The sequence below is a fragment of the Equus caballus genome, chromosome 4, assembly GCF_041296265.1.
Source record: "Equus caballus isolate H_3958 breed thoroughbred chromosome 4, TB-T2T, whole genome shotgun sequence".
NCBI lineage: Eukaryota > Metazoa > Chordata > Mammalia > Perissodactyla > Equidae > Equus > Equus caballus.
The window spans coordinates 8,916,961-8,929,959 of record NC_091687.1 but is presented as its reverse complement, the minus strand read 5'-3'; the positions used below and the strand labels follow the sequence as shown (position 1 = coordinate 8,929,959).

The window sequence follows — 12,999 nt, the reverse complement described above, 5'->3', positions numbered from 1 at the left end:
TTAGAATACACACGCGAAAAAAGGATAGACTCAAGCTAGAAATATAAGATACTTTGAGGACCATATCTATAAACTAGTGGTATAAGTTATCGGTTCAAGTTACTTTTCTTGTAGAACATCTCTTAAGTCAGAGACATCTTTTTCTGGAGAAGATTAGCCCTGAGCTAACATCCACTGCCAATCCTCCTCTTTTTGCTGAGGAAGACTGGCCCTGATCTAACATCCATGCCCGTCTCCCTCTACTGTTTATGTGGGATGCCTGCCAGAGCATGGCTTGATAAGCAGTGTGTATGTCTGCACCCGGGATCTGGGCCTACGTACCCCAGGTCGCCAGAGCAAAGCACACAATCTTTAGCTGGACAGCACCGGGCTGGCCTGAGAGACACTTTTATTAATTACCTCTTCTCTATATTTTGAGATAAATCATAGTGCTCCTTTCTCACAATAATCTGCAAAACCTATATATTGGTTTTCATCTCATCCTTAATAGCAGTACAAAACATTAATTCTTCAAGTAAATGATTATAGAACATCGATAAATCTCTCTTCTTATTACTTTAGTTTCTTAGACGTAGGATATCAGTCAAAATTTATGCTATCACAACTCTTGTTCAATTGCTTAGCGATGGGCCAGTTTTGGGAATTTCTAAGATCAGTAAGCCATTTCTGCTCCAAAGTGCATGAGAAGAGTCTTCATGCTTTTACATCCTCATTTGCTCATTCATTCTGTCAGCAAATATTCACTGAAGGCAGCATCTGTGCTGGATGCTGGAGATAAATGGGGGAAAAGATAAAGATAGAAAAAAAACCCAATACTCCCAAAACTTCTAGTCTAGTGGAGAAGTGTTCTAATTCCAACCAGGCCCTTGCAGGCTGTTCTCTATCTGACCTAGCAAGGAGGAGATTCACAAGGAGTGACTAGTTAGAACAATTTTGAGCCCATAAGGAGTGCAGATGTAGGTCCATTTGGTATTTCCGTATTAAAAGATTTGTAATGAAGTTTAGATATTTTATTTATTGGTTCCAAAAATAACTAATGGGGAAAACTGAACAAAAATTGCTAAACCTGTCATTTGGTCAGAGGATGAGCAACATCAACTATTAAAATACTTAACCTGGCAACCATATTCAAGGATGTCATGAGATGAGTTTGTTTTGTTCCTAAGTTCAGTCCGTTAAACTCATTCAGTTCTCGTTAGCCTTAAAGATGAAACTTTGCCTGAATGAAGGAGACTGTCTCACAAGGATGTTCTTAGCCTCTAGATCCCTTGAAACGAAAGTTTTCAAAGAATTTTCACAAAGTTGATGAAACATTGAAAAAAAAGAAAGAAATTATATATTTTGGTTTCTTAGTGGTTGTGATCATGTAAACATAGAATTCATAAATTGAAAAGCAACTTTTTGGTGCCGTTTTTCCCAAGTGATTATATGTTCAATATAAATTGTAGCAATCAAGTTAAAAGTGGCAGAGATATAATTCATGTAGGTCCTGAAAAATAGTTTTTAGGAGAGTGTGTTGCTGGGAAAAATATGGACTTTGATTCTGGATCTGTTGCTTTCTGAATAATCATCCTTTAGCAAACAAATTTTGATTCATTCATTATTGCTCTACTAAAATTATAAAAACATTACTTACCTCTTATGAAAAGGATTGGAAAATACAAAAGATAAAGAGAAAATTAAAATTTGTTATCAACACACTATCTCTGTTAACATTTTTGTATATTTCCATCCACTCATTCTATCCATGCAACCACAATCTCTAGTGGATGTTGTGAGGATTAAATGAAATTAAATATGGAAATTACCAACATAGTCAGTGATAAAAATGTCAATGATAAAAATACGCAAATCACCACCACTGGAATTTGTTATGAATTCAGGAGTACAGATAAATGTACTAATTACCATCTAGTCTACAGTTCACGTTAGAACAAATGGTCAGTAATTGGAAAAAACTTTCAATTATGAAGACTAATTGTTACCTGCTTCTAAAAATGATTAGAATATAATAAGCATTATCTCAAATTTAATAGCCTGAATATAAGGTGATCTATCATTTTCCGGTAGAAATATCTGGAAGAAAAAAAGAGAGGGGCTTTTGCAAATTGAATATGTTAATTTATAATGAAATAGATAAAAGTCAAATATCCACTTATAATATTTAATTTCTTAATTGGATTATAGCCACAAAGTTAAAAATTATATTAATACAAATACCAGGTGAGAAATATTGCTCTTTTTTGTCCTCACATTTCATTAAAAATTTTGTTCACAGTCTTCACGTGCATTTGAAACATCTACCTTAGAGCAGCATTCCAGGTCATCACAGGGGCTGAGTGTCTGTTTTGGGATGCCCATAGGATGATGTCACTGGATATTTTATCTAAAGACACAATTATCCATTTATAAAATAAAAGGAAAGCATTTTTTTTTCATTTATTCTGTTATTCTCTAAATGTGCAATGTAAAAATAAACTGTAGAGGTTTATTCCCAAGTAATATTTACCAAATCCATGTTCAATTTCTCTATTTTCTTTTACCAGTCCTAGCTCCAAGAGTGGCATTAAGTGAGTTCGTTTCAGGGGAAATCTTGTCCCAGCAGTAGTTTTTGATCACAGCAGAGTATCAGAAGAGCATCTTTTAATATGACAGGTTGCACAAGGACTGAAACATAAGATGACCCTTGTTTTCTGAGGGATAGTTTTGAGAAAGAGAGCCTTACTTTATGTTCTTGCACTTTCAGTCTGTTTGAATTCAGCATATTTTGTGTCTATATCACAGAGTTGAGATTTTCAAACATATTCTCCCACCTCTCACGTCACATTTGAGTTAGACCTCACTAAACTATCAACTGCTGGGGCAGAAAAATGAATAAATTATAATGCACAAACAATTTGTCACTTATTTCAACTGCCTCTTTCCAGAGTCTATTTGAGAAGACCTAAAATCAAATACACAAGCACAGGCATACCTCATTATATTGTGTGCCGCTTTATTGCACTTTGTAGAAATTGCAATTTTTAAAAAGCAAAGGTTTGTGGAAACCTTGCGTCAAGCAGGTATATCAGCTCCATTTTTCCAAAAGCGCTTGCTCATTTCATTTCTCTGAGTCACATTTTGGAAATTCTCGCAATATTTCAAACATTTTCATTATGATTATATTTGTTATGGTGATCTGTGATCAGTGATCTTTGATGTCACTCTTGTAATTGTTTGGGGCACGATGAACCGGGCCCATCTACGTCAGCAAAGTTAATGGATGAAGGTTGTGTGTGTTCTGACTGCTCCGCTGACTGTTTCCCCATCTCCCTCTCATGGGGCCTCCCTCTCCTCTGAGACACAACCATAGTGACCTTAGGCCTTTTAATAACCCTACAGTGACCACTCAGTGTTCTAGCGAAAGGAAGAGCTGCGCGTCTCTCACTATAAATCAAAGGAGAGAAATGACCAAGCTGAGTGAGGAAGGCATATGTAAGTTGAGATAAGCCAAAAGCTAGGCCTCTTGCACCAGTTAGCCAAGCTGTGACTGCAAAGGAAATGTTCTTGAACGAAATGAAAAGTGCTACTCCAGTGAACACATGAATGATAAGAAAGCAAAGCAGCCTTAGTGCTGAGATGGAGGAAGTTTGAGTGGTCTGGATAGAAGATCAAACAGCCACAAACATGCCTTTAAGCCTAATCCAGAGCAAGGCCCTAATGCTCTTCAATTCTGCAAAGGCTGAGAGAGCTGAGGACGCTGCAGAAGGGTGAAGCTAGGACAGTTGGCTCATGAGGTTTAAGGAAAGAAGCCATCTCCGTAACTTAAAGGGGCACTGCAAGGGGAAGCAGCAGGTGCTGACGTAGAAGCTGCGGCAAGTTACCCAGCAAAATGCGCCAGGACCGGATCCCTGGTCTCCTGAGTCGCAGGCCAGTATAGTTCCCTAGAATTTGAAGAACTCCGAGAAGTTAAATTAGTCTGAAGTTTTTCATTCTGGTTGATTACTGTGGAAATTAGTCTAAAGTTTTTCATTCTGGTTGATTAACTGTGGAATTATTATACAAAATTCCTCGGTGATGGAACAAAACTTGTTGTCAAAGGATATCGGAAGAATGGAAATTTCCAAGGTAATAGAGGGAAGGCAAGAAGCAATTAAATTGGAACAATACTTAAGAAACACTAGGAAAAGCAGGAATGTCATGGGGAGGGATGAAGAAATCTTAGGAGAGGTTTTAAAACAAATCCTTATGACAAAGAACAGCATAGCCAACATTGTGCAAATGTGACAATAGGGTTTGGCTTTGTGCACAGGTGGATTTTCATAAAGGACTCAAGTAGAACGTATGTAATTATCATGAAAGTGTTTGGCCCACGGACAGTTTATAATCACTGGTAAATGTGTGAGTTGACACATTTCCTTTCTAACGGTGAGAGGGTGTTGTCAAAGAGCCCAGGCTTTGGAGTCAGGCTGGCCTGGCTCCACCACTTGTGTCCTGCTTATGTGAACTTGGGCGATTATTGCCTGGCCTCAGTTTCCTAATCCATAAAATGGGATGACAGTGTGTATCCAGCAGGGCTTGTATGGCAATCGAATGAAACTGTGTGGATAAAGCACTTGGAACATTGTCCAACTCATAACAGGTGCTGGATACATGTTCCCCTGATTCCAATGTGAAGGGAAAACTGCATCTAGTGAGGAGAGTTGTTTGCAGCCAATGACACTGACAGAGCAGCAACTGCCAGAGGATTAGCTGGACCTCTAACAGCTCAAGTGGAAACTCATCTTACTGTCCACTCACATACAAAAATGAATTTGGAGTTATTTGTTTGTCTTTGGCAGAATTTTCCATCACTTGGCAAGGAAGATGAGATTGAAATGTGTTTGTTTATTATTTTCTTGTTGTTCTATGTGCTTTACATCTTAATCCTTTATTTTAATTGCTGTCATCTCTAACACTAACTGTTATTGGCCCTAAAATAAACAGCCAACAAGTTTGAGCTTCATGCTCATATTTACCAGAAAAAAGTTTAAATTTAAACAGAAAATTGTCAAGATGTTAAGTCAACTATATAAGTAATATGTCAAAAGTCTGAAATACATATTGAAATATGAAATAGCTATAATTATTTGATAAAAGAAAAATTACAAGAAGAAGCTAGAGAACGCTTAAATCAATATCAATATGTGGGTTTGAGGCATCGTACTTTCAATGAAAAATGTAGTTGACATTTGGTAAATTTATGTCAGAATTCATACTGCTGCATCTTTTTTTAATATATTTTGTTTTGTTTTGTTTTGTTTTGTTTTTTTTAAAGATTTTATTTTTTCCTTTTTCTCCCCAAAGCCCCCCGGTACATAGTTGTGTATTCTTCGTTGTGGGTTCTTCTAGTTGTGGCATATGGGACGCTGCCTCAGCGTGGTCTGATGAGCAGTGCCATGTCCGCACCCAGGATTCGAACTGATGAAACACTGGGCCGCCTGCAGCGGAGCGCGCGAACTTAACCACTCGGCCACGGGGCCAGCCCCTTGTTTTGTTTTTTTGAGGAAGATTAGCCCTGAGCTAACATGGTAACATCTGCTGCCAATCCTCCTCTTTTTGCTGAGGAAGACTGGCCCTGAGCGAACATCCCTGCCACCTTCCTCTACTTTATATGTGGGACGCCTGCCAAAGCATGGCTTTTGCCAAGCGGTGCCATGTCTGAACCCATGATCCAAACCAGCGAACCCCTGGCCGCCCAAGCAGAACATGCACACTTAACCACTGCACCACCAGACCGGCCCCATACTGCTGCATCTTAACAAAATAAAAACAACTCAGGCAATTCCACTCAAATGTATCATTGGATTATGCAGATGAATGTATATAAATGCATTAGACAGGCTTGTTTATTTTTTTACCTGGTTTCCATTCCATGAATCCTGAAAATTATTTTCACCTAAAAAAATACTGTTAATAATTTTTTAAAAATGTTTAAGGAAAAACATGTAATATAATGATTTAAAGTATAGGCACTAGCCATATTTACACAAGTACACTATTTAATCCTCAGTTAACTACTATATTGAGAAAGTTATGGAAATTCAAGATTCATTTTATCCTGAAAACAATGAAAGAAAATCTAGGTGAGGAAAATAGACAAGAGGGAAGAATAGCGTGTTGTCATGCAGAAATTTTTTAATTCATCATTTTACTTTCAATTTCTTTATATAATAAATCAGAAGCATTCCTATGAAGAAACAAAAGTTCCTAAGATGAACATTACATTCTTTAATATATTGAGTAAAGACTAAAATTATGTAAATACAATTATGATTGAAAAATTAATCTCATTTTATATAACACGCTTTTTGAATTAGAAACAAAGTATAAGGTTGGAGAAATATAGTGTCTTACTATTATAATCAATAAAATACCATTTACGCTAAAAGCAAGATGTATAAAATTAAAATAAGCACAATATGACTTAATTGTATTTACAGCATGAGTCCAAAACTCGACATTGTTTGCTTAACTACTTTACTATAAAAATCAGAAACTTTGCTATACAGACATAACTTCTGAAGAATATTTGTTCTTTTCTTCTCAAATAAGAAATCTACTTCTCCTTTTCCTAAGAAATTGTCCATTGAATTATTTAACTTGAAGCTAGCACAAAGAGAATATTAGTAAAGCGTTTGAATGTCAATTGGAGATCAAAGTGGAAAGAATTTTAATATTTATAATTCCCATCATTAGATTACCAGCAAATGTATAATCAAGTAGCACTCCAGCATTCAACTGGCATGTTTTTTTTAAACAATGATGTTTTCTTATACATTTTGACATTATGTCTGCAAGAGACTCTGGAACTGTGACATTTAATATTACACCAATTACATATATACTTTATTCAGCAGGTGATGACAAATAAAATAGTAGAGCTCTAAAACAGTTCAGCAGCCTTACAGGCTAGATACAAATTTTGGAGGAGACAATGAGAATCAAAATACACTGTATTCCTCGTCGCGCTTAAACCTCAAGAAATTCCAAAATAAAATGTGCTTTTGAAGAACATATTCTAAAGTGAAACAAAATTCTGATGAGTGCCTTGCTTGATAAGATTAACGTAATAGCATTTTTTAAGATAATCAATTTATTAATAGAAGTTTTAAAAACATTGTTATTTTGCTTCTAAATTCAAGGCTCATAGGGGCTGGCCCCGTGGCCGAGTGCTTAAGTTAACGCGCTCGGCGGCAGGCAGCCCACTGTTTCGTTGGTTCAAATCCTGGGCTCAGACATGGCACTGCTCATCAACCACGCTGAGGCAGCGTCCCACATGCCACAACTAGAAGGACCCACAACGAAGAATATACTACTATGTACTGGGGGGCTTTGGGGAGAAAAAGGAAAAAAATAAAATCTTTAAATTCAAGGCTTGTAAATAATTTGGAGCTGCAGCTTAAATAGTGCCCTACTCAAAAATCTGGGGGGTTCAGATATGAAAATGAGATGTTATATAAAGTTAGACATCTGGTAAGATAACTCCATTGTGTAAGAACAGAGCTAGAGATCCACATTTGAGCTAAAAGATCAACTTGATTGTCAAGTACATGTGGAAATAGATTCCCATTAACAGGTGACTGTGCATTGTTTTTAAAAAATGAAAAACTTCTTCCTGATATTTATTTATATGACAAATAAGACAAATGTGGTGCATTCCAGAAACAGTTAAATGAAGCGACGTTTCAGAGTTGCAGAGCATGACAAAGGGTTACCTGGCCAAAAGAGCATAAGTTACAAAATTCACGGGATAGGAAAAGGGAAGTACTTTAGAAAGGACCAGACATTCTCACGTGTAGAGAGAGCATCAAAGTTACCTGGTCTCCTCCCCCATTCCCACCACCTATCCACCCACCTTGAAAGCATGCTCCGCTACGATAGAACGTAAGAGATTTTTAAAAATACGTGTGTTCATGAATATTAGAAGCCTTGTAATGGTACAATTAAAAGTCATCCCCCATCTTAGCATGTGGAGAAAGAAAAAACACAAAGTTTTAATCCAGGTCTTGCTACTTAATAGCTGTGACTCTGGGCAAGTTACCTAACATCTGGAACCACTTTTTCCATTGAAAATGAGAACAATATATGTCTCACAACCCATTGTGGATAAAAGGCCATGGTGAGCACTAATTCAATGGCAGCTTTTCTTCTTTTACTATGTGCTAGATTGTTGTAAATCACACATTATTGGTGCTTCTCTGATAATACTTTTTAATTGCTATTCCATTTTCCCCCACAGATAGACGCCTTCCTGCAAACATTTCTCCCAAGCCTACCATTTTTCTTCCTTCAATTGCTGAAATCAACCTCCATAGGACTGGAACATACATTTGTCTTCTTGAGAATTTCTTCCCTGACGTTATTAAGGTATATTGGAAACAAAAGAATTGCAACACAATTCTGGAATCCCAGGAGGGAAAAACCATGAAAACTAATGACACATACATGAAACTCAGCTGGCTGACCGTGACTGAAAAGTCATTGAATAAAGAACACAAATGTATCGTCCAACACGAGAATAATAAAGGAGGGGTTGACCAGGAGATTCTTTTTCCTTCAGAGAATGATGGTATGTCAATGTAAATATAACCTGCCAGAACTTTTCTTTCAAAGGGAATATCCCAGCTTTTCTGTCAAGTATTAAGGGAAAACAAACAAATATAAATGTGTCTTATATGTTGTTATTGGTGACATAAATGTCCCTCTCTTTCCCTTTAGAATTAGAATAGTTGGGCCTTGGAACACAAAAAGGAAAAGAAAAAATTTCCTAAACTTTTCTCAGCCTCAGTTTCATCATCCAAAATATTAAGATCTTAGTGATATTTTTAGAGTTCTTTATGGATTAAATGAAACAACATATGTGAAAGCAGCTAACAACTCAGAAACACAAGGCATGCATCAAAGAGAGATGGATCAAGAAATATGAGCAATTATACATCTTTCAGGAACGCTCTACCCAGCAAGGAGAGTCACTCTCACTTTCACCTTGCTATCCTCAGAGTACAACCCCAAAACAATGCTATTAGGTGACAAAATTGTGTTCATTTGATGGAGCCAAATCATGACTCAACCAGAAATAGAATAATTTGGCCATTGCAGTTTTATTACAGTCATCAGTTTTCCAGATTTGTATTTTATGTACTACCATAAGCTAAAATTTTATAATTGGAGACTGGGTGAGGCTTATGTCTACAGACGTATTTCCATTTTACATAATGAATGTATTTCATGCCATTGGTAAATGTAGCTCAACAAACATTCATTGCAGAACTGGCCTGTGCCAAGCCTGGAATGGATGTGTAGATGAGGACACTAGCGTGACTTACTGTCCCAAGGAGGATGCACTATTGTAAGAGAAAACGTTCTTTCCTAATCAGGCGTGATTCAGGCATGATGTGCCCAAGGAACCCCTTTGACGCTGATGCTGCACATAATGAGACAGTGTGGGCAGAGGACTGAACGTGCTTTGGTCCCAGCAGTGGTCCAGTAACTCTCTAGTCTCGGGACTGAAAGCCCTGAGCATGAACACAACAGAGCAAAGGTCCCAGAGGACCTATAAATCAGAAGGAATTTTTCTGTACTGACTGAATGTAATGTACTGAATGAAAATAATCATCTCACAGGTTATTGTAAAACTTAAGACTAAAACTTTGCTTGCAAAGCTTTCAGAACAAGTGTTTGGCATTTGGTTAGTAGTTAATGAATCTTAGCTATTATGATTTGTTAGAGATATTGTAGGGGTGAAGAAATGCTAAAAGCTGTTTATCACAAATACTTTTGCCCTCATGGACTCATTCATTAAAAATGCACCTTACTTTCATAGTTTAGAATGGTCTAAGTGAATTTAGAAGAGGTTGTTGATTGACGTGGCCTGTAAACTGGATGCTGAGTTGTCTCGTTGTTGTCTGTGGTGGTGGTGGTGGTAGATGTTTACTTTTGGGTTTGGATGGTGGGGTGTCACTGCAACGTAGGTCATCAGAAATAAACAACTGTGACCACCCTCTATTCATATGTCCCATCCTCTCATAGCAATAGTCAAAACTAATCAAACAACTTCTCTTAGATATCTTGCAGTTGCAGCTCACCTACACTTCAGGCTGTTACACCTACTTCTTCCTGCTCCTCACGAGTGCCGGACACTTGGCCATCATCGCCTCCTGTCTGCTCCGGAGAACAGCAGTCTGCGGCAACGCACGGAGTTCATGACAGATGGTGGTACAAGAAAGGAAAGTTGTCTCCAGTGTTTATTTTCCCTAACTGTGTCTCCTGAGGATCTAGCTGGGCTTTCTCTCTACATTTGGGTTCTTTCAGTTCACAAGCGTAGTTTTCTATCTTGTCATTATTGTATAATGGTTTTTCAAACCACTGGGCAAACAGAAAACCTGAATCTGTAACAAAATGAATTCTGCCATTACTCAGGGGTGGGGTTGGGAGTGGTCCTTTAGCACCACTGTCTCCGTGATCTCCATCAGCTCCTCCAGGACCTGAATGACCATGCCTTCTGAGTACAGACAGCATGCTGCTCTAGTCATGTCCCTTAGGGCCATTTAACCAGAACCACCTTGAAGCCTTCCATTTTACACACCCTGAATATAACATCTTTGCTACTTGAATACTGTACTTTGTTTTTCACATTAGGCACAATAAAAAAAATCACAAGTCTACATTTGTCTTTGTGTACTTTAATTAGATGAAATATAATGGAAAGTCAAGGGTAAGAAACAGCCTGACACCTGAGCCATCAAATCCAGTGTTGGCTGTAATGATGATCAATACACCGCTCTAATTCTTTCCCTGAGATGGTGGTCATGCAGCTTTCTTTCGGGCACTGGCTCCAAGAGGAGCCACAGCCAATTGAAGGCACCCAGTTTATTTCTCTTGCAAAGATCACCAGATTCACACTCATTTGGTCCTGGACATTCTGATGGCATCAGTGTAACATCTAGCACAACTTGCGCTGTGTGTGCTCAGGTCTACACTAATGTTTCACAAGCACCGTGTTTTCTGGTCCTCACAATAACTCCATGAGACCTGTACTCACACCAAGAGGCATCGCCATAGAGGGGCTAAGCCCCTGAACTCTGAACTCCCACTGCCTGGGATTGAATCCTGGGTCTAGTATTAGCATCTGTGTGACCTCAGGCAAACTATTTGAACTCTCTGTGCCATAACTTCCTCATCTGTAGAATGGAGTTACAGCACCCTGTCTCCTGGAGTTGTGTGGATTAGATGAGTTAATAATGCCTGGTACTTGCAAGTCCTCAACAGCATTAGCATCCACTGTTGGCACTTCTACTTTTGAATCATCTGTAATCTCATTTCCCCACAGAAAGTTTAGCCGTGTGCGGAATAGGGACTCTGAGTTTCTGTTAGGCACCAGGCAATCCCGTTAATACCCTGATAGCCCCTATAGGTAGGTACAATTATAGTCCACAGTCTAGATATTGGAGAGATTCAGTTCTTAGATCAAGGTCACTATTTTATAAATAATAGTCAGTTAAAGCCAGGTCTCTCTGAACTCAGAGCCAGTATCTTCTTACCTACTATCAGGAGGCTTTCCTTTCAAACACTGTCAACTGGCAAAAGCAAAACAAAGCAAAACCTGCACAGCTTCTCTACTAAAGGCATCCTCCAAGGAGTAAGTGAGAATTCTCTTAAGGATTTGTGCCTGCATCTGTGTTTTCTCCTCATGTATATACTCTGTTATTATAATAATTGGTCACTTTCTTATCAACACTATGAAAATCCTTCTTTATTCTGTGACCCTGTGTCCTAAATTTGCAACCGCTTTTTGGGGGTTGCTAATGAAATGAACTGAGAGCCTCCGGCAGAAGTATCCCATTGATGGTGCTCTCTGGGTGCCCCATTCTGACACCCTGGCTCCTGCCCTAGACTGGATGGGTTCGGAGGTCCTCAGAATCACCTGTGGAAGCCTCTGGTAGGTCCAGGTGCATTTCCAAGGTAGGAGGCAGGATATACATCCTTTGCCATCATGTGCTTTTCCACCACAGCATGACTGCCACGTGTTGTGGTGGGGGGAACACTGGCACAGAAGTAACACCTCACACCCCATAGTTAGAGCCTTGGCTCCTTGGTCTGCCTCTAACTAGCTGTGCGATTTGTTATTGATCATGTCACATTGTCTAAATTTACCCAGCTTACTTATCCAAGTTACTTTAGCTTCAATTAAAACAGGAAAATTTCCCTCCTTATTAGACTAAGAGCTGGTGGAGAGAACTGCCTCTTCACATGTCCACACCTCCTCTTCTTGCTCCTATGCTGTTCGGACAATTCAGCGGTCATAGGCCAACCTGTCACAGAATTTTTATGCTGGTAAGTCTTTTATACACTAACCTCCACCCACCCATAGGACTTCTGTGATTAAAGTCCACAGCACCTGGTTGGATAAATGAATACAAGAACAGGTTGCATCCACAGGTGTGCAATGGGAAACTAGGCAAAGATGTACACAATTCCACATGAAAACACTCATGTCTCAATGTCTTTATAGAGCTAGAGTCTCCATACACTTCTCAGCTGTAACAGAGGGAAACCTCGAGGCAACGATTCTCAAAATTTCCCCCTTATGAATTCTCTCTGCTGTTTTGGAATTCTTTCCCTCAGACACTTCATTTTGAAGACTTTCTGTCAATCAAGCAGGTCACAATTAAATAATATTTGATTTTCCCCTTTATATTAATCAAACTTGCATATAACTGCCAATTAGAAAATCTGAGTAATAAAAGATAACCAGAGAAGGTACTATACCAATGTAACACAATTCACCCGAAAGTCTAGAAACGTAACATTTTCATTAGCCGTGAAATTTTATCTGGGTAAATCCATGGACTCTGTCATGTTATCTTATTCCTTTTTTCACTTGCCTGCTTTCGTTTTTTTAGTTTGAATAACATCAAGTAACTATGACTTAGTGAGCATCAGGAATTCTGCTAGGAAGTTTGCATGCTTTATTTCTAA

The 12,999-nt window shown here is 38.4% G+C and overlaps 1 protein-coding gene across 1 annotated transcript in view; it reads left to right on the top strand.

The window, feature by feature from the left end:
• LOC100629162 (uncharacterized) overlaps window positions 1–10,685 on the top strand; it is a 35,028-nt gene extending 24,343 nt beyond the window's left edge. Inside the window, 2 exon segments of the mRNA XM_070265768.1 lie at window positions 8,261–8,590; window positions 10,085–10,685. Coding sequence (XP_070121869.1) covers window positions 8,261–8,590; window positions 10,085–10,227 — 473 coding nt within the window. The 3' untranslated portion in view covers window positions 10,228–10,685.
• Window positions 10,686–12,999: the final 2,314 nt, after the last annotated feature.